The 20,317-nt window shown below is 50.7% G+C and overlaps 1 protein-coding gene across 9 annotated transcripts in view; it reads left to right on the forward strand.

Moving 5' to 3' along the window:
- SHANK2 (SH3 and multiple ankyrin repeat domains 2) overlaps positions 1 to 19,898 on the forward strand; it is a 687,472-nt gene extending 667,574 nt beyond the window's left edge. For 4 of the 9 annotated variants that reach the window (XM_032282487.1, XM_032282489.1, XM_032282491.1 and 1 more), the window contains 2 exons: positions 645 to 3,051; positions 14,354 to 19,898. In XM_032282487.1, coding sequence (XP_032138378.1) covers positions 645 to 3,051; positions 14,354 to 14,924 — 2,978 coding nt within the window. In that variant the 3' untranslated portion in view covers positions 14,925 to 19,898. The remainder of the gene's footprint in view (positions 1 to 644; positions 3,052 to 14,353) is intronic. The other 5 variants (XM_032282493.1, XM_032282495.1, XM_032282494.1 and 2 more) reach the window with 3 other exon arrangements.
- The last annotated feature ends 419 nt before the right edge of the window (positions 19,899 to 20,317 follow it).

Below are 20,317 nucleotides of genomic sequence, written 5' to 3' on the forward strand. Positions count from 1 at the left end.
TGGGCAGATGGCTGCACTCAGGGTGCCAGAGGCCTCCCTGTACATCTGGGCAGCCGCGGGGCTCAATTGCCATCTGGATGGAGGACTGCACACCATCCTTGCCACATAAACACAGCAGTACCTGCAACTCTTTGCTCTCATTTCAGATGGACAGGTGACAGCCTTAAGCCCCTGCCCTAAAAACACCCCAAGGAGCCCTTACCACACCTGAAGGGGCATGGCGGAATGATACGTTTTGGTCTAGCCAACCCAGCCCCCAGTGCCAGCACAAGCATATGTGCGCATACACATACACGTGCAGCCCCAGGCGAGCTGCCCACTTGGCCTGCAAAGTGGCACGCAGCTCAGCATCAGGCGCCCTCCTGCCCTGGCCTCACACAGATCCGTGCTGCAGCCTGCGCCCAGAGGCCCCACAGCAGCTCACTCACAGCATCCCCAGTGCCTTTCTGTCCTTCCCTTTCTTGTCCTTTGGCTCACGGCGGGCCATGTGACTAACCACTCGACATTGTGGCTTGTGCTGTGTTTCATGAACACCCATTCATCATCTGATCTGAGTTTGTGGGGACATAGCATATCACACGTTTCTAGGAACATAGGCCTTGTTACTGCTGTGACCTAAAGCTAAACCTATCTTCTACTTGTAGGAATAACAGAGGAAGAGCGGCAGTTTCTGGCTCCTCCAATGCTGAAGTTCACCAGAAGCCTGTCCATGCCAGACACCTCCGAGGACATCCCCCCTCCGCCACAGTCTGTGCCCCCATCCCCGCCACCACCTTCCCCCACCACTTACAACTGCCCCAAGTCCCCAACTCCAAGAGTCTACGGGACAATTAAGCCTGCGTTCAATCAGAATTCTGCTGCCAAGATGTCCCCCGCCACCAGGTCCGACACAGTGGCCACCATGATGAGGGAGAAGGGGATGTACTTCAGGAGAGAGCTGGACCGCTACTCCCTGGACTCTGAAGACCTCTACAATCGGAACGCTGGCCCACAGGCCAACTTCCGCAACAAGAGGGGCCAGATGCCCGAAAACCCGTACTCAGAGGTGGGGAAGATCGCCAGCAAAGCCGTTTACGTCCCCGCCAAGCCCGCCAGGCGGAAGGGGATGCTGGTGAAGCAGTCCAACGTGGAGGACAGCCCTGAGAAGACGTGCTCCATCCCCATCCCGACCATCATCGTGAAGGAGCCGTCCACCAGCAGCAGCGGCAAGAGCAGCCAGGGCAGCAGCATGGAGATCGACCCCCAGGCCCCGGAGCCACCAGGCCAGCTGCGGCCCGATGAAAGCCTGACCGTCAGCAGCCCCTTTGCCGCCGCCATCGCCGGAGCCGTCCGCGACAGGGAGAAGCGGCTGGAAGCCAGGAGGAACTCCCCGGCCTTCCTCTCCACAGACCTGGGGGACGAGGACGTGGGCCTGGGGCCGCCTGCCCCCAGGACACGGCCCTCCATGTTCCCCGAGGAGGAGAGTTTTGCTGACGAGGATGGCGCTGAGCAGCTGTCATCCCCCATGCCAGGCGCCGCACCCAGGGAGCCCGAAAACCATTTCATGGGTGGCACCGAGGCCAGTGCTCAGGGTGAGGCTGGGAGGGCACTGAATTCCACGTCCAAAGCCCAGGGGCCTGAGAGCAGCCCAGTGGTGCCCCCGACAAGCGGCGGCACAGCCGGCCCCGGGAATTACGTCCACCCGCTCACAGGGCGGCTGCTCGATCCCAGCTCCCCGCTGGCCCTGGCACTCTCCGCAAGGGACCGAGCCATGAAGGAGTCTCAGCAGGGACCCAAAGGGGAGGCCCCCAAGGCCGACCTCAACAAACCTCTTTACATTGATACCAAAATGCGGCCCAGCCTGGATGCCGGCTTCCCTACAGCCGCCAGGCAGAACACCCGGGGACCCCTGAGGCGGCAAGAGACAGAGAACAAGTACGAGACTGACCTGGGACGGGACCGGAAGGGTGATGACAAGAAGAACATGCTGATCGACATCATGGACACGTCCCAGCAGAAGTCGGCTGGCCTGTTGATGGTCCACACTGTGGACGCCGCCAAGCTGGACAACGCCCTGCAGGAAGAGGACGAGAAGGCAGATGTGGAGATAAAGCCGGACAGCTCGCTGTCCGAGGTGCCAGAAGGTGTTTCCGAAACCGAAGGTGCTTTACAGATCTCCGCTGCCCCCGAGCCCACCACCGTGCCCGGCAGAACCATTGTGGCGGTGGGCTCCATGGAAGAGGCGGTGATTTTGCCATTCCGCATCCCTCCTCCCCCTCTGGCATCCGTGGACTTGGATGAGGATTTTATTTTTACAGAGCCATTGCCTCCTCCCCTGGAATTTGCAAATAGTTTTGATATCCCCGATGACCGGGCAGCTCCTGTCCCGGCTCTCACAGACTTAGTGAAGCAGAAGAAAAACGACACCCCTCAGTCCCCTTCGTTGAACTCCAGCCAACCAACCAACTCTGCAGACAGCAAGAAGCCAGCCAGTCTTTCAAACTGTCTGCCTGCCTCATTCCTGCCACCCCCTGAAAGCTTTGACGCCGTCGCCGACTCTGGGATCGAGGAGGTGGACAGCCGGAGTAGCAGCGACCACCACCTCGAGACGACCAGCACTATCTCCACCGTGTCTAGCATCTCCACCCTGTCTTCCGAAGGTGGAGAGAATGTGGACACCTGCACAGTCTATGCAGATGGGCAAGCATTTATGGTTGACAAACCCCCAGTACCTCCTAAGCCAAAAATGAAGCCCATCATTCACAAAAGCAATGCACTTTATCAAGACGCACTCGTGGAAGAGGATGTAGATAGCTTTGTTATCCCCCCGCCCGCTCCCCCGCCCCCGCCAGGCAGTGCCCAGCCTGGGATGGCCAAGGTTCTCCAGCCAAGGACCTCCAAGTTGTGGGGTGACGTCACAGAAATCAAAAGCCCGATTCTCTCAGGCCCAAAGGCAAACGTGATTAGCGAATTGAACTCCATCCTACAGCAAATGAACCGAGAGAAATCAGCAAAGCCGGGGGAAGGCCTGGATTCACCGACGGGAGCCAAGTCCGCCAGCCTCGCTCCAAGGTAAGTCTGCGGTTGGTGCAGGCGCACACCGCTCCATGTGTACTGTCCCTGCTGACCAGGAAAGGCCCTCAGGGAACAGCCCCGCCGGACACGAGGGGAATTCGTAAAGCCTGTGTGGGCCACATCTGTTCATGCAATAACAACACTTCTTTTTCTCATGCTCCTGGACTCCGGGACAGCCAAGTAATGAGCACAGCCGTCCTGGTGGGACACAGCACTCCCTCATAAAGACTTGTAATGAAATGAGGCTGCTGGAACCTCCCCACCTTGGCTTCCAAAGAGAAGCTCCACTCTGTCCTCTGTGCCCTCCAGATCTCTGCCAGGACCACCCAGAAGGCCATTTAGAGCCTCGCCAAAGCCCAAACCAAGCTTCAAGTTGGTTGCAGGAGACTAGCTGCCCCAAGAGGGCAGTGTGTCGGTGGGCGGCAGGTGCAGGTGTCTGATTGCACATGTGGGTTCTTCTCCCCATTCCATCACTACCAGGTCTGCAGGCTAGGGAGGCACTGGGTCATGGCTGTACTGGTGAACTCCAAGTGAAATACGTTCTTTCCTGCCAGCCCATCCTGTCCTGGGGCAGAAGGCTCCAGCTGTATCCACATCGGCCCTTCACAGTATCATGCAGGGTTTACGTTATTTCCATTGGAACTGAAGGTAGAATAAGTCAGGAGTCATTTCTAGACGCAACCAGAGGGTTCTGTCTGAGGCTGTCTGGAAAAAGCCTATATTTGATCGTTCTTGCACTGCTATAAACAAATACCTGAGACTGGGTAATTTATAAAGAAAAGAGGTTTCATTGGCTCACAGTTCTGCAGGCTGTATGGGAAGCATGATGCTGGCATCTGCTCGGCTTCTGGAGAAGCCCCAAGAAACTTTCAATGATCATGGAAGGCGAAGGGAAGCAAGAGAGAATGGGGGAGGTACCACACTCTCTTTAAACAACCTGATCTCACTATATGAGAACTCACTAAACTATATACAGCACCCGGGGGTATGGTGCTAAACCATTCATGAGAACTCCCCCACCATGATCTGATCACCTCCCACCAGCACCTCCTCCAACACGGGGGATTGCAATTTCACAGGTGAGATTTGGGTAGGAACACAGATCCAAACCACACCAGGGCCCCTCAGTGGTCTGTGGCTTTTGGGAGCCCACCTGGCTCCTGCAATGGCTCATGGTTCTTGGTTCTCCTTCCCTGTGGCATGCACCATTTTGCTGTTCCCCAGGCAGCAGCATCTTCAGTCTCTCCCACTGGTATTTGATCTCAAGTTTCATCATTCTGACTGATGAAGACTCTCTCCATACCCCTGCTGGGCAGGCATCTGATTTAAGCTGCTCAGTGCATTAATCAGTGACATCACATACAGCTGGGGCTGGAGATGCAGACTGAGAGCCACATTTTCCCAGTTATTTTTCAGTGTGGATGTAAATAAATTACTCGGATGCCACACATTACTCTAGAGGAGTATCGATAGGCTGGCATTGGAAGAGAGCAGCACAGTGACACTGCAGACATTCAGACAGTGCCTCCAGTCAAGGAGAAACCCTTTAAGAATTATGTACATATATACCTACAAGTATACTCAACAGCCTCAAGGAAGTGTTTTGGTTTGGTTTGGTTTGGTTTGGTTTTTGAGAAAGGGTGCTGCTTTGCCACCCAGGCTGCAGTGCTGTGATGTGATCTCGACTCATTGCAGCCTATACCTCCTGGGCTTAAGCACTCCTCCCACCTCACCTAGCCTCCTAAGTAGCTAGGACTATAGGCACATGTCACCACACCCAGCTAATTTTTTTGCTAGAGATGGAATCTCACCATGTATCCCAGGCAGGTCTCAGTCTCCTGGGCTCAAGCAAACCTCCCAGGTGCAGTGGCTCATACCTGTAATCCCACCTCAGCCTCCCAAAGTGCTGGGATTACAGACGTAAGCCACTGCACCCAGCCAAAAATCTTAAAAACTGACTAGTTTTACTCTTCCCCATTACATAATAACGTGGGTCTTCCATCATGACTCTATGTGTAAGCAACAATTAAGAGGCCTTATCTTAGGGTTTCACATTTTTACAAAACACTTTCACACGGGTGGGTAATTTTTATGACACCTGGGAGTAGGTATAAGTCACACCCATTTTTAAGAGGCTAGGTGGTTTGTCCACATGCACGGCCAGCAGGAGACAGATCTGGGACACAGGCTGGAGTTTCCTGACCCTCATTTCCCCTTGTTAGCAATGTCTACAGTAAGAAAGGAGCTGGAAGGGAATGGCTGTAGAGTTGGAGGAAGGAATCCACTGTTGAGGCCAGTGGGGCATCCTGCACCAAGCCGTGCTCCCCTGAGCACTCCACCCTTAGTCCAGGGACCTTGTCTATGGGGACCTCTTCCTGAATGGCAGCTGGACAGCTCATCCTATCTACTCCTCACGCTGGGTGAGCTCCTAGAGTGCCCACAGGGGAATGGAGCTCCAACTTGCAGTGCCTCTAGGGTTTCTCTGCTCTGCATTTCTCCAGGGTGACACTGGGTGGGGGCTGGCTCAGAGCAGACCTCAGGGCAGAATGCTGCTGGACTCTGAAGGAAAGCAGCTGCAGCACACTACCATCAAACCACACGTGGGTGCCAAGAACAGCCGCCTCCCAGCTGTCTTGTTATTTATAGTCCAGCTCTCTTACAGTAAGGACAGGAGGCCACACCTATGACACAAAACATTCACCAAACACCAGGCACTGCACTCCATGGCACCCCTGAGCCAGGGGCTGTAATTATTCCCACTGTGCAAACAAGGAACCCGAAGGCAGGGCAGTGAAGCTACTGAGCCGAAGGTACTTCACAGGAAGCTGCGAAACTAGACCTCCAACCCATGGAGCTGGCTCAGGGTTTGACTCCTGACCTCGTGGGAGTGAGGGATTCCCCTGGAAGGAATATCCAACACCACCTGCAAGGCTGAAACTGCCCCAGGCAGGGCTGCTCTCAGGCCTCCGACTCCCCTTAGGCCAAGCTCTTTGGTCACCATGAGGCTGAAAACAGCAGGCTTAGTCACTAGGAGGTCACCCTGCAGCTGGTAACAGCAGGCTTAGTCACTAGGGGTTCACTGGCACTGCCAAGCTCCCAGAGGCCATGTCTGTCCTTCCTGCTCCTGCCCAAGGATTACACTCAGAGTTGGACTAGAAGCAGGATGGCCAGAGGACAAAGATGCAGGGCATTTGCTGTAGGCACTAAACTAGGCTCAACTCTCTCCCTTGCCCTTGCTTCTCAGATCTAACGACCTCATCAGGCTGAGCACTTGGGGCAAAGCCCCCGTGGAGGTGTGCCACGGCCATGGGACACACTGACGAGAACAAGGGGGGCAGTCAGGACCACCACTGGGGGGCCCAGGACAAAGCTGCCAGGGCAACAAAGCTGTCCCCCTTGCCTAAGGGCTGTCTCCTTGCAGCCACAGTCCTCTCTCTCGGCAAGTCTCCTTTGCTGGGTGCGGCCTTCACTGATGGGCCCTGGGCATTTGATTATCTGAGGATCAGAGGGAGCCTTGAGAACACTCACCTGGGCTCACCTGCCTCAGCAACTCACCACCACTTTTAAATGCATCTAAAAATAAAGAGCTGTGATGGCCCTGAGCAAATGAGGCATGAAATTGGATGAAGGGAATTCCTACTGAGGAAAAGGAAATGGTTTTTCTAGAGAAAACTGAAAACCGGCCATGCTTTTTGAAATGACAGATAAGCAGTGGTACAAAAATCCCATTTCCATTGAAACAAGTTTTGATTGCCCAAGAAAGGTACAATTTTTAGAGTTGTTCCTCAAACATTCATTCACAAAATGGGCAGAAACCTCAGCTGAACTTGACTGTTTTAAAGTTCCTCCCATTTTTGGATTCTTCCTGAACAACTGAGGTAAGATTGTTTTCTTTTCGCTTCTTGCAAGAATCCAGGAAGGGATCAAAGGAAGCAGCAGCAGATTAAATGACTAGATCCTTGTTTTCCTTGGGTATGTGTCACTGAACTTTAGCCATAAATGAGTCTCTGCTGCTGTAAAGCTCATCCCTGAAATCAAGGATGACATGGAATTTGCAGGCGTCTTACAAATACACTAACGAAAGAAAGACAATTAAGTAGTTCTCTTTAGTACATAATGTTAAAAGAGAAAATGTGTATCATGCTAGAGGCATGTCTCGGGCCTGATCTGAAAACACCCTGCCAAGAATGGAAGTGTCAGTTCTGAGAAATGTGTTCCGGGACCACCTGGCCTAATTATTCCAGGAGGTAATCTCATCTTTGATCTCAAACTGAATCAAGTGAGGGAAACTGTGGTTTGGGAAAGGAAGAGTGAGTGAGTCTTCATGAAGAGTCAGTGGTCCCTCCTCAGTAGAACGCCAAGGCAACAGCTGCCAGCCCAGAGGTTTCCTCACCTGACAGCACCGCACACTGGGGGTCCCAGCACAGGAGCCAAGGCCACAGAAGCTCGGAGCCGGAAGCTCCTCAGGTGCAGGCCCAGGAGACAGACTGGACATTCAGGCTCGGAATCACAGCCCAGCCTCACAGTCTTCTGAGTTCACTGGTCAGGAGTTCACTGAGCTACTTTCTATAGGCCTCATACCAGTCTGAGGCGAGAGAATAATGAGAAATACACCAACAAGGATGCCTGGGCCCTCAGAGTAGGGCAGCAATTCTGTCACTAATCATTCACTCAACAAATAGGGATTGCCTTTATGTGCCAGGCACCATGCTGTGCCCAGATTCATCGCTGAACAAGAAAACATCCCAGGTCTCCCTCCCTTTGGGGAGCTCAAATTCTCAAGAGAAATGGACAACAAATAGTAAGAGAAACCCAAAGTGTGACAAATGCCACAAAGGAACCACGACATGCTAGCGGGTTGAGTGACCAGTGCAGAAAGGGCTGGCTATGATGCACTAACGGGTCACAGTGACCACCTGCAGAAGACAGCCATGGTATAGTAGCAGGTTACAGTGACCATGTGCAAAAAGGGACTGACACTCTGCAAGGAAATGGCATTTGAATGACCAGAAATGTAAACAGGAGCCAGCATGAACCAGGAGTGGAGCACCCCAGGCACGGGGCGGAGTACAAGGCCCTAAGGCCGGAAAGCACCTTCCATGCTCATGAAACCACAGCCAGTTACAAGGGGCTTGCAGACCATGCGCATGAGCTAGATCGAGTTCCAGATATGGCTATCTGCAGAGGGCTTCCGCAAAGGCTCAGCATGCCCAGACTTTGTTTCCTGAAGATGGCCCAGGCAGCTGTGTGATAAGCTGAATCCAATGGTGACACAGGGAGGCTGCTGTGGGAGCGTAGGGGCCTACACTCTGGAGACAAATAGGTAGACTCAGGAATAAATGCCTAAGGAACCAGCTTGCCTAACTTATATGCTTTGATCCAAAACAAACCTGCTATGCCCCGGGCCCCCAGGTTTCATTTGCCCCCCCCCCCCCCAGCTCTATTGAGAGATAATTTACACATACCAGGCGCCGATTGTAAAGTCAGATAAATCTTAAGTTCTTTACCATCACTTCCATGGCAGAGATCAGCTTCACATTCATTCTTTGTATGGCTTCTGCTAGAGGGCATGGCCTATGAAAGTTCCCCAGAGTCCCCTCTAGGTCACAAGCCCTTTGCAGTGAGGGGGTCCAGAAGGGACCTCAAGATTGGCCTTCATTTCTCCATGGGATGGATGGGCTTGAGGGAGATGTCTCCTGTGAAACTCCAGGTCCCAGAGGCCTCTGAGGGGGTTCAGCCTACCTGGGGTGTGAGCTCAGGTGGGCACTCATGTTGCAGCTTTCCCCCCGAGGCCCCGCCCGCTGCCTCACAGCACGTGTCTCCCTTTGCCAAGGCCTCCAGTCCTTCCTGGGCTCTCTGCAGTATTATCCTGACAGCATCTTGATTTTCAAACAAATCACTTTGCGTTGCTAGAAATTATCTCTTCCCAGCTGATTCCAGAGCACAGACTGCTTCAAAACTGACTCGGTACTAGAAGTGGCCTCAGTGTTTTCAGCACCTCAGTGCCACCAGGGTGGTTTGAGGGCTTCCAGGCCCTGATGGAAACGTGAAGGTGATGTCAGCAAATGAGACTGTGGATGACTGGAGCACTAGTCAAGTTGTGTGTCCATGGGGGCTGGTACTCATGGGAGTTGGGCGAGGATGAATGGGAGTGCCTCGTCCTTGCCCATCAACAGGCGGATCTCAAGCCAGAGTCTTCCTCCCCATGTGGACATGAGGCCCGTTTGGCAAGAGCATATCACAGGATGAATCTCCCTTCCCAAGAGCTGGGCACCTTCTTGATCTTAGCTGCAAACCTCCCAGTGTGAAGACCTGGATTCCTGGTGGAACTGTGGCAGAGCCTCAGGCTGCCTGCCTGCCTCCCAGGTCTGGCTATGAAACTCGGTCAAGTCACTTAACTTCCTGATCTGGGAAAAGGATGTATTATCCATCAACAGTTGAGTCAACAATCATTTATTGCACCCCTGTTCTGGGCCAGGCCTCAAGGACTGAAACTTGACCAGGATCCCCCTTGTGGTACTCAGAGCCATGGGTGAGGTGGAGGCCTGGCAGCTGCTGAGACACACAAAGCATGGCACAGGTGAGCAGTGTGGGCTCCAGTCCCCACACCCAGGCTTTGGGGAAGCTAGGTAAGGACTTAGTGCCCCCAGTTCTGTCTCTTCAATGCTCTGCTTATCAGGAGGCTATAAAGATGGGATAAATGAGAAAGCAGTTTGGATATCGGTGCTATTTTCAGGCAAGATGGGGGCTCATCTCTAAAACACAGAGGTGTGGGGGGTGTGCTGGAGAGAACATGTGTTGACAGGCTCCCAGCCCAGCCCCAGTGCTGGCCAGACCCAGCAGGCCCTTGACAGGTGGCTGGTGGGAGGGACAGAACCAGCATGCCTAATCAGCATCACTGACCAGCCTTTGGCCCATGTTCAGCTACAGTTAAAGAGCAAATGACCCCAGCTATGCCAGAGGCTGAGGCAGGAGGATCACTTGAGGAGGTCAAGGCTGCAGTGAGCTATGACTGCAGCATGACCCTGTCTCAAAAAAAAAAAAAAAAAAAAAAAAGCCAAATTGAATTTGTAAACAGTGAAAAAGCCACTTGCATCTTTACTTCCCCCACCCCAATTAACTTGTGCTGACTGATGAAATAACAGCACCTCTTTGAGTGTCTCTCAATTACCTTGAGGTTTTTTTTAATTCTCACATTTCTAAACGGATTTGATTTAAAAGGCAGGGCAGACAGTGGTGACCTGGTGAGGAGTTGGGTGTGAGCGTATATATGTGTCTGTGTTCTAAATCAGGGCAGCAGATTCCTGTGTATTCTGACCGGGAACCCAGCAGTTGCTTAGCAACATAACCATCTGTGCAACCAGGAAGATCCAGTGAATACCATCAATGTGATTAACCAATAGAGTGAAGCTGCTGAGGAGGGCAGGGCAGTCAGCCCAGGGCTATCATTTTCTAAAGTGATGTTGGGCAGGGCACTGGCAAGCCCAGGCATATGGCCACATCTGACAGCACCGTGATTAGCCACTGGACTGTCATCTCATGATGCAGACTTGAAGCAAAGCACTCGTCCTGTTGGGGCGCCCTCCCCCACCAGGAATGTTCGCTCATCCTCCCTAAGCTGCAGGAAAGACAGCTCAGGCACCATAAGCTGCTCCTCAGTGGGCTTCAGGCAGGGGCAAACGTCACTCCCGTGCCACGATTTTCTTTCATGTCTCCTGGTTATATTTCTTCTTTATAAGTGGTTATATTATCCCAAGCCAAAGAAGAAGGCAAGGTTGTGAGTTTCCATGCTCCCTATGAAAGTGATGCCACGTTGATGTTTCAGCTCTGGGCAGGCTGTGGCGGCCAGAGGGACCACCACGGATGGGCTCTCAGCCAGAGTCTGCCCCACTGCCTTCAATTCATCTGTCGAAAGCAGCTTCTTTCTGTTTCTTCCTTTCTCGTTCATTAATTTTGCAGTGTTGTCTCAAGTCATTCCATTTGTCATTTTCATTTGCTCCCATGACCGGTGTTAACAGAAGAGGGTCGTGCTGAAGGGACGTAAGTGCCACCTGATGCGCAGCGTGACCCCGTGTGTGCCACTCTGATGCTCCCACTGCCCACTGAGGTGTGTGCAGAGCCTCCTCTTCGCTTCCTAACCACACACACAGCTGCCTGCACAGCCTTTCCTCACAAAAACTAAGATCGATCCCAGTTACCTGGGAACAGCTGGGTATTTTCCCAGTGAGGGCGGCACTGAGGTGACCCTCAAATACCACCCAGGTGTGAAGCAGGGGCTCTCACTCTGGGGGAATCACCTGCCTAGTGATTCCCAGGCCTGGTGAGCACCAAGGCCAGAACCCAGCCGTGCTGCCATGGGGGAGCTGCCCGGAGTCAGGGCTGCAGGCACAGTCACCATGCAGTCCGCTTTAGCAAAAGCACCTGGAGACCAGAACTTTACCTCAGCTACCCCCTCCTCCTCCTCTAGTCTTCTGTGGGCACGTGTCATATTGTAAGATGTTTTCCCATTTTATAGAAAACACTCCCTGTGCCCCAAGGTCCTTGGCCCTAATTAACACCCCAAATCACCTCTGAATACAGTGGCTTTCAACTTACCCATTATTTGATTTAAATCATCTTGGCTTGATTGTTTTATCAGCATGGACAAATAAGCCTTCCCCAGAACGTGTGTACTTGTGAGTCTGGAACCAACACAGAGAAAGAGGCCACAGCACCGCCAGTTTTAAGTGCTCATGTTGCAACTGGAGCTGGTCTTTCCACCCTGGTCTTACTACCAGAGAGAGGAATTTACAGATTACTTCGTGTATCCTATGTCCACAGCCCACCTCTCTGTTGAGAATCTAAACTGAGATACTAGAGAGTGCTGGCCCCTCCCCGCTGCTGTGAAGCCCTGCTGGGCTCTGATTTCTTGATCGTAACTGGGCCCAGAAACAGTGGAGGAAACAGTCTCACCTGCCTTATGCCTGTTGGTGTAATCAGTACAACCAAGACCAGCAAGCCACCACGGGGATGGGAGCAGATTCTACATGGGGATGCCTGGTGTGTAATATCTCACACTCAGGGGCGCCCAGCTTTCTGGAAAATAGCATGTGAACACCCTATGGGTGGACAGGGTCCCTGGCCCAGCAGTGCACCACCAGACCCTGCAAACACTTCTCACAGCTGGATTGAAGGCCAAGTCCACAGCACAGACCCCTTTCAGACTTGCAACTCCTTTCTCACTATGGACTAGTCCACCTTCTATGTAACAGTGACTAACCTGAAGTGGGGCAGTGTCCCACAGCTTAGGGGCACCTAGGTAACTGATGGGTGGTTTCGCCCAAATATACATCCATGGTAAAGAAAGGGAAAAGAAAGACTGGAGACAGACTGGACCAGAAGCAGGGCTGTCTCCCGCTCACTCCCTTTGCTTTTAGCTCTGGAGGGTTCGGGGCCATTAGCTTTGTGCACGCCCTGGAATGAAAACCACGGCCTAACCAAGTGACCTCTAAGGTTCAGTGTCTCTCAGTGTCTGGGGAGATTGTTAATTGCAGACACCTGGTCCCCACACACAGCACTCCTGCTTCCAAAGCTTTAAGACAAGCTCAGGAGTCCTCACTGCCTACCAGTGTCCCAGGTGGTTTCTATGACAGGTCTGCGGGCTCCTCTTTGGGAAGTGCTGCTCTAAGTGGTCAGCCATTGAGCTCCAAAGATGGCCCCAATGCAAGTGGATGAACTAGCCCCCAGCAGACAGGCATGGGCTTCAGTCCTACCCTCCAGGGAGGCTCCCCACACGGCAGCATCTCTGCTGTTCGCAGCTCTTCCCCATCTCGCCCGTGACGCTTTCACTGAGATGCTGCAGCCCACCATGTCACACCAGTGCACGCCTCCCACTCTCCAGAGCCCCTCCACCCAGGCTAACCCACCACATAGGAGGGAGAGGAGCCCACTTCATGTGGGAAGACATGGAGACGGGAGAAAAACACACCCAAGCTGGCATATGGCAAAGCCAGGGATCCAGCAGACATCTCTCAAGTCCAGGTCTCGAGGAGAGAGCTGTGGTAGGATGGACCTTTTCAGAAGCGGTGGGTGGGCTGTCCATATCTACGTGAATGAGCCCAGAAAGCAAGAGACCCACACGTCTCGCCCCTCCCCAGTGGCTGTAGCTTTCCTAGGGGCAGTGGGATGAACGGGCCTTCAGGTGGGGACAGTAAAACATGCACCAGGCCCAGAGCGGCAGTTGTTCTCTAGGTGTGGAGAGCGCCTGCCACAGGCCTTGGCCAAAGCCTGTGAGGGTGCAGCATGTGAAATGCCACCTCCATGTGGGCAAGCGTGAGCACTGGGGCTTCTCTGACACTGAGATGGGACCTCCTGCCTATGCGAGTCATCTGGCCACCTCCCTGGGACCAGTAAAGGTTGGAGCTGGAAAAGTCATCCTGCCTGACCTGAGCTCCGAGGGCTTCACCTGCCCAGCCAGAATGGCAAGGCACAGGGGTCCCTTGGGGATGCCCATGGCCACCCTGGGAAGATGAGGCGGCTTGCCCATTCTGCTTTTCAGTAAGGACCGTATGTCATACCACTGAGCCTCTCACATGAAAGGGGCTAAAAATAACACAGTGCACCCCAGCTCCTTCTGCAACAAAACCTCCACTTGGTGGGTGCTGGATGGTGTCACCTCAGAAAGGTGAGCTCGGCCCACACTGGCCACACAAGCCATGCCCTACTATCTGGGTTTCCAAGTAATCTCAAACCCTGAGTGCCCCACGTAGTTACAGGGGTTCCAGTTACTGAAAGGGGCCACCTGGGAAGGATCTGCCCTGCTGTTGTCCATTTACCCAAAAACCCAAAGGCTGCCAGGTAGCTGAGAGGGTCCTCTCCTCCAGGTGTGTTCCCTCTCACCTGCTGAAGTGGAGGCACTGGTGATGTTACCCAGCATGTTCCACCCAGGGGACAGGACTCCACGCTGGCCCTGTCTCCATGCCCTCTTTGAGGGACCCCTTCCAAGTGCCTCAGTGGCCACCCTGCTGAGGGCCCCCCAGCCCTGCCTCCTAGCACAGGCAGGTCCCCCAGCTCCTCTGTCCCAGCTGAAGTGAGTGGACTGACGTGGTGTGCTCTGGTGTCTCAAACTCTGCTCTGGCTCCTTTCCCCCCTCCCCCACTCTGGCATGGCAAATCATTTATTTGTTCACTGCCAGTGCATCTGCCACTAGACACTCTGGCATGGTTTGGGCGTCTCCCTCGCCTTCCTTGGTGATCTGCACCCAGCTGCCCTGACTCGGTGACCTGTCTTGTGATGGTTTTCTCTGCTGTTGCTGTTTCAGAAGCCCGGAGATCATGAGCACCATCTCAGGTACACGGAGCACGACGGTCACCTTCACTGTTCGCCCCGGCACCTCCCAGCCCATCACCCTGCAGAGCCGGCCCCCCGACTATGAAAGCAGGACCTCAGGAACAAGACGTGCCCCAAGCCCTGTGGTCTCGCCAACGGAGATGAACAAAGAGATCCTGCCCGCCCCCCTGTCTGCTGCCGCCGCCTCTCCTTCTCCCACTCTCTCAGATGTCTTTAGCCTTCCAAGCCAGCCCCCTTCTGGGGACCTATTTGGCTTGAACCCAGTGGGACGCAGTAGGTCGCCATCCCCCTCGATACTGCAACAGCCAATCTCTAATAAGCCTTTTACAACTAAACCTGTCCACCTGTGGACTAAACCAGACGTGGCCGATTGGCTGGAAAGTCTAAACTTGGGTGAGCATAAAGAGGCCTTCATGGACAATGAGATCGATGGCAGTCACTTACCAAACCTGCAGAAGGAGGACCTCATCGATCTTGGGGTGACTCGAGTCGGGCACAGAATGAACATAGAAAGGGCTTTGAAACAGCTGCTGGACAGATAAGGACGGCTGCTCTCCACCTCGCAGACTGCTCTTGTTATAAGTAGAGATGGGCTCGTGCTGAAACATCTGAATGCCAAGCGAAGTCTGTGAGCGTCAACCCCACTCCATGGGTTTGTCTCCTGGTACCCAAAGAAATACTGAGTTGTGTCCACAGCATGGCTGGGTCCTAAGACCCCTGGTTGCCATGTGGGTGTCTAGGGCAGTTTCTGTCAAACATGGGACAAGGGGAGAGAGTTTTTCTAACATGGAACGAGATTCCCAGCCTGCCGCCCAGCATGCAGGTAGCCTCGCTTTGCTGGGTCCGAGAGGCTCCCCGTCGATTTTGCACGGGATCCTAGCTCTTATAGGCAGACACCAGTGCACTCTAGATACCTCCTGAGACCTCCGTCCTATGCTTTCCGGGCAGCTCTCACCACCCCAGGCCCCGGCACAGGCCTTTCCTCAGTCCTGTGGCCTCTCGGAGGACACCTGATGCTCACCTACCCCTCTCTCTCCTGCACTCAGCTTGCAGTGAGATGCTCCCAGACGCATTTGTCCCGTGCCCTGCCTTGGGCCTGAGAGGTAGAGAAACTTTTTCCTACAGATTCTTTTCCCCACTCCTCCTGTGTTTTGCATTCATGGCTCCTTGGCCATGAAGTTCCTGGCAGTGCTGGGAGTTTGGATGGGATCGTGCCCAGCTTTGCTATGCTTGCTTTATTTCTGCAAGTCTATTAACATAATTCCAAGGTGGCCAAGCATTTGTCACATGGAGTTAGTCAAAGCACAAAGTCACGATTCCACAATGAAGGGGAGACCTGGCCGTCGGAGCCAGCCAGTGTGCAGCTGCCCACGCTCCAGGTCTCCAGGACAAGAGAGCAGTTGTCTGCCAGGAGCACCCATCCAGGATGGAGAGCAAGGGCTTCTCTGCCTCTCAGAATTCTTTTTAATTGAAGATGTCTTGAGCTCTGCAAAGATCAGAGCAGGTGAGCATCCACTTTGACATGAAGAACAAGAGGACACACAGCTCATGGCAGGTACATTGCGGCTGCCAGTGAGACAGCGTCTCTGCTGGGAGCTGGGCGGGCACAGCGTCCCTCAGTTCTGTGCCCAGCCAAGGGTGAGCATCTCTGCTGGGACAGTCCTTTTGCTCTCGGAGGCCAGGGAAGATGGTACTTAGAGGCTTTCCCCTATTGCTCTGGGTGTCCAGGAATCCCACCAGTTTGTCTTAACAGTACAACAGCTTCTTTGAGGACCCAGTGGGTATGGAGTATAGACAGATCCCAGGATTGGGAACAGAAGGTGGGCGGCAGGATCAGAGTGAAAGCAGAGGCATGAGGAGAGGAAAGCAGGGAGGTCTCCTGGGCTGCCAGGCCAGCCTCTCTGGCAAGGCTTTCTTGAGCCCTGCCCCTTTCTTTCCCCGGAGTCCCTCCACCCCATAACAATACCTCGAATTTCCAAAAGAGGTCACCAGATGCACCTGGGCCGCAAAACACCCAGTCAGGCTTCCAGCACATTCTCCCCCATTTGGAGGATACTCGAATGTCAGGTTTTTGGTTTTATTATGATTTCAGAACTAGCTCAGCCCATCTCTAATTATAAAACATGGTTTTGTTTTGTTTTTTTTTCTTTTTTTCTTGATTAGGTCTGGAACAGCTCTAGAATGAACACATAAAATTTAGCAATTTAAAATCTCTTTCTTTACTGCAAGTTTAAATAGTTGTACAGATAGTTTATAAGCACAATATTTTAAGAAAAAAAAGTGGCTGGTCTACTAGGCAGCCTTTGTGCCACTTCAGTGCTAGAAAGTTAAAGAAAAAAACTTTTGTGATTTAATAATACTATTTCTGTGGAATAATTATAAAAGTATGACCTTTTTAAATCAACCTTATTTGGATGCATCTGAACCAGCAGAGCTGTGTTATATTTTCTATCTTTGCTAGAACTTCGTCATTGAAGGACAATTTCTTCAAAGTGATTACAATTCACAATGCAGCAGTTTCTCCAAAAACAAAATACACACCACACACACGTGCTTTCCCAGCCACACACCGATTTGGAAACCAAGCTTTTGGACCTTCTGTTCCAAAACCTTCTGCAGGTCAATCTTTATATTTCAAATGATCCAATCCAGCTTGAAATCAATTGAATATTAAGGCACTTTGCTTCTGTGTGCTTTGTTTTTCCATTGTGAGATGGATGAGTATTACTCTAGAGAAATGTCAAGACAGGCTACCACAGGTGGCCTGCTGAGGCTGCCCTGTATTTTAGAAAATGTAAAAATGGTGGTCTGGCCATTAATTTGTCTTCCATTTGATGATACTGCAAAATTCCGTGAGTCCATCCCTTTGCCATGGCGCTTTCCCTGGGCCTACAGTTGGTAGGTATTACCTCTGTGCGCAGGGCCAGGCAGAACACTAGCTCGGAGAGTAAACCGCTGGCAGACGATAACCAGTCACAACTCAGTGACTTCAGTTTGTTGAACTTTGGCAGCCAGTTGGTGAGGGCCAGATGTTATTCCCTTTCTTAAAGAGACTCCAAGCCACATGCCACTAACCACAAGCAAGCTGGCTGCAAGAGTACAGAGCTGATAACATAGTTTATTTTTACATCATCTTATTATGTAGAAGTAATAGACCTATCAGAACCTGCACTTACCACAAATAAACATGTCACCAAGATAAATCGGTCTCTATCTCTATTTGCTTATTTTGCTACTGAAAGCAATAGTTCCTCATTCAAATCACCACCCACTGTTCTCCCCCTTTGGGACATGTTAGGACCAGGCCCTATTCCATGCCCCTCTTTAATGGTGGAACAAATGTTAAACTGCTCATCTAAAGATCACGTTGATATTATTCCAAGTTTTAAGATCAACTTTTGTTACATACTGTAATTTAAATAATAAACTGCATTTACATGCCTAGTTTCTGTAATATTGTGTATACAAAACCCAAATCTCTCAAAATGTAAATTATGTATACCTGCCAAGATACCTTTTCCAGGGTGTCTGTGCACATTTTACGTTAATTCACATAATATAAAAATGACTCAATGTGACTGTTGATTTGATGAACTTTACATATCACAAAGTGAATTATTTGTGATACTTTAGTTAATAAAATGGTAAATTTTTTTCTCAGTTATTGAACAAGCAAGCATTACCCAGTTGATCTGGCAATGACTTTTTGTGTGTAGGCCACAATATTGATTTTCCCATTAACAATTTTTTTTTTGTTTTTTAAATACTAATATGTTTCACACTATAGTTTGTGTAACGACACGTGTTCGCATTATCTATGTTGCTGTTACTTTCGTGCTTTTATTCTTTTTAGACTTTATAAAAAAAAAAAAAAAACTCCTGTAATTTGCACTTTCTCCCAATCCTTAAATCTCTTGTATGGCAACCAAAATTACTGTAAAAAAAAATAAATATACTATTGCACTAAGGTTGTGGTTCTGATTGCAAACAGTGAACACTGTCTGAATTAAACAAAAAGCTGCCCAACTTGCAATCTAATGTAGGTTATCTCAAGTATTGTGGCCAGCTCTGCCTCTCTAAAACTGACCAGAAAATCTCTCTCATCGAGTAAAAAGGCTCCTGTCACTGAGCTAATTTGTCTCAATTTATCAATGGAAACATGTATGTTATTTCAGAATTATGCAAAACGTCAAAATCTGCTTCTGTGGCCACTGTCACAGGTGTGGAGCTAAGACTTGGGTTTTCCTTTTGTTCTGGGTGGAAGCAGGGGTGCTGCGGAGGGCCAGCCAGATCTGGACCCCTCCCTCAGGGTCCAGTCTCCCCACACCCCAGCGGTGTGTCTTCTACCCATAAGGCCATGGGAGTGGCAGAACTGGGCCACCTCTCTGGGTGACGAGCAAGCCACATGCTAAGGCTTGGAGCAAGAGAGAACTTGTGTCTATTGGCAAAGAACTAAGCCAGGAAGACATGGGCCATCCCTCCACTTTAGGGAAGCATATTTTAAACCTAAACATTGAGCCTCTTCTTTGGCCTCACCAGTGAAAACTTGTTTGTTGTCTTTAGTTCCTAAAATTTCTTCTACTTTGGCACATTCTCCAACTGAGCAGCAGCCACTATGCTTCCATGTTCACGAAAAATCCCAGTCCTCACATCTTTTGTAGTTCACCCTCAAGCTCTCCCGCTTCACCATCCAATAGTTTCTCCCAAACCTTGACATCCCCTTAGATTTTGTTTCCAATGGTTTCTTCCAGACCGCTTTCCCTAGATGAATACATTAGTTTATCTTACTAGGAAACTTATTGGAAGATTTTTTCTTTTACTTGAAATTGGAGGCATTTTAGTAACTGGGGAACTGGAATGTGTTTCTGTATCTGTAGACACCCATGTACCCATGCAAGTAGGTGAACATTCCACAGTGGCTGGGTGACCACAGCAGCTGCATGCAGACAGGACTGCCCATGCTTTGTGGGGAATCAGAGAATTTCCAAACTTGTTTCTCAGACTTCCGCAGATCCGATCACTTTGATTTCTAATCCATGCTGTATTGGTGATTTTATCGTTCCTGTAACTTGTTTTGCATTCCACAGTCTTTACCGTTTTATGTTCAAAATTACAACAATCCCTGTCCATTGCTTCCACTCTGGAACTCTTTGTTCATGGCAATTTTGAAACTTTAATATGAGCCTTCAAATAAACACAGAAAAGAAAAAAAAGGAAAAAATAAAGTGTGTGCCTTGGGTGTTTTGAACCTGATCTGCATAAAACCATATTGTATTCAAATGCTGTATCTTTAATGAAAGGATAAATATATCTTCAATGTATTAATGTAGCTGATAAAATAGTTATAGTGCCTTGTTTTCTGAACTGAGAAGCCCATATCAATGCACAACGTAAAGAAAGAACGGTTCGAGCTATGAAATGTTGAGGACACCTACACGTGATTCTGGAGCCTTTCTCATCATAAGACTGTGGAAAATACACAGTCGTTTAAGTTAAAAATAAAAAGTAAATTGAAATAAGATTGTGTTATCAATTAATTTTCCATTAAAAGTGCTCTCTACTGTATCATTTTCAGTATTTTCATTCAACTAAAATACAAAACGTATCTGAGGATTTTCACGGAAAGGAGAAAAGACAGGTTAACCACAGGAGCCCTGGGCTCTCCAACCTCCTCCCCTTGTGCTGTGCCGCCCCCTGGTGGTACTGATTGGTAATGCTTATTGAAGCCATCAATATCAATCATCTAAACATTTTGTGATAAATACACACAAATTCATTTTTAGTGACTGAGGTCACTCATGGCAGGAAAACCATTTCCATTTTTCACAAGTGAAAGTGGCAACATGTGTGGTTTTCTTTCCACAGAAAAACGATGTGAGAAGTCCATCAGTGTCATTCTTGTCTCGATGCTATTGTGCTCTATTTGCTTGAAATG

Source organism: Sapajus apella, unplaced genomic scaffold (assembly GCF_009761245.1).
Source record: "Sapajus apella isolate SASKATOON/1434 unplaced genomic scaffold, GSC_monkey_1.0 scaffold14, whole genome shotgun sequence".
NCBI classification, from domain to species: domain Eukaryota; kingdom Metazoa; phylum Chordata; class Mammalia; order Primates; family Cebidae; genus Sapajus; species Sapajus apella.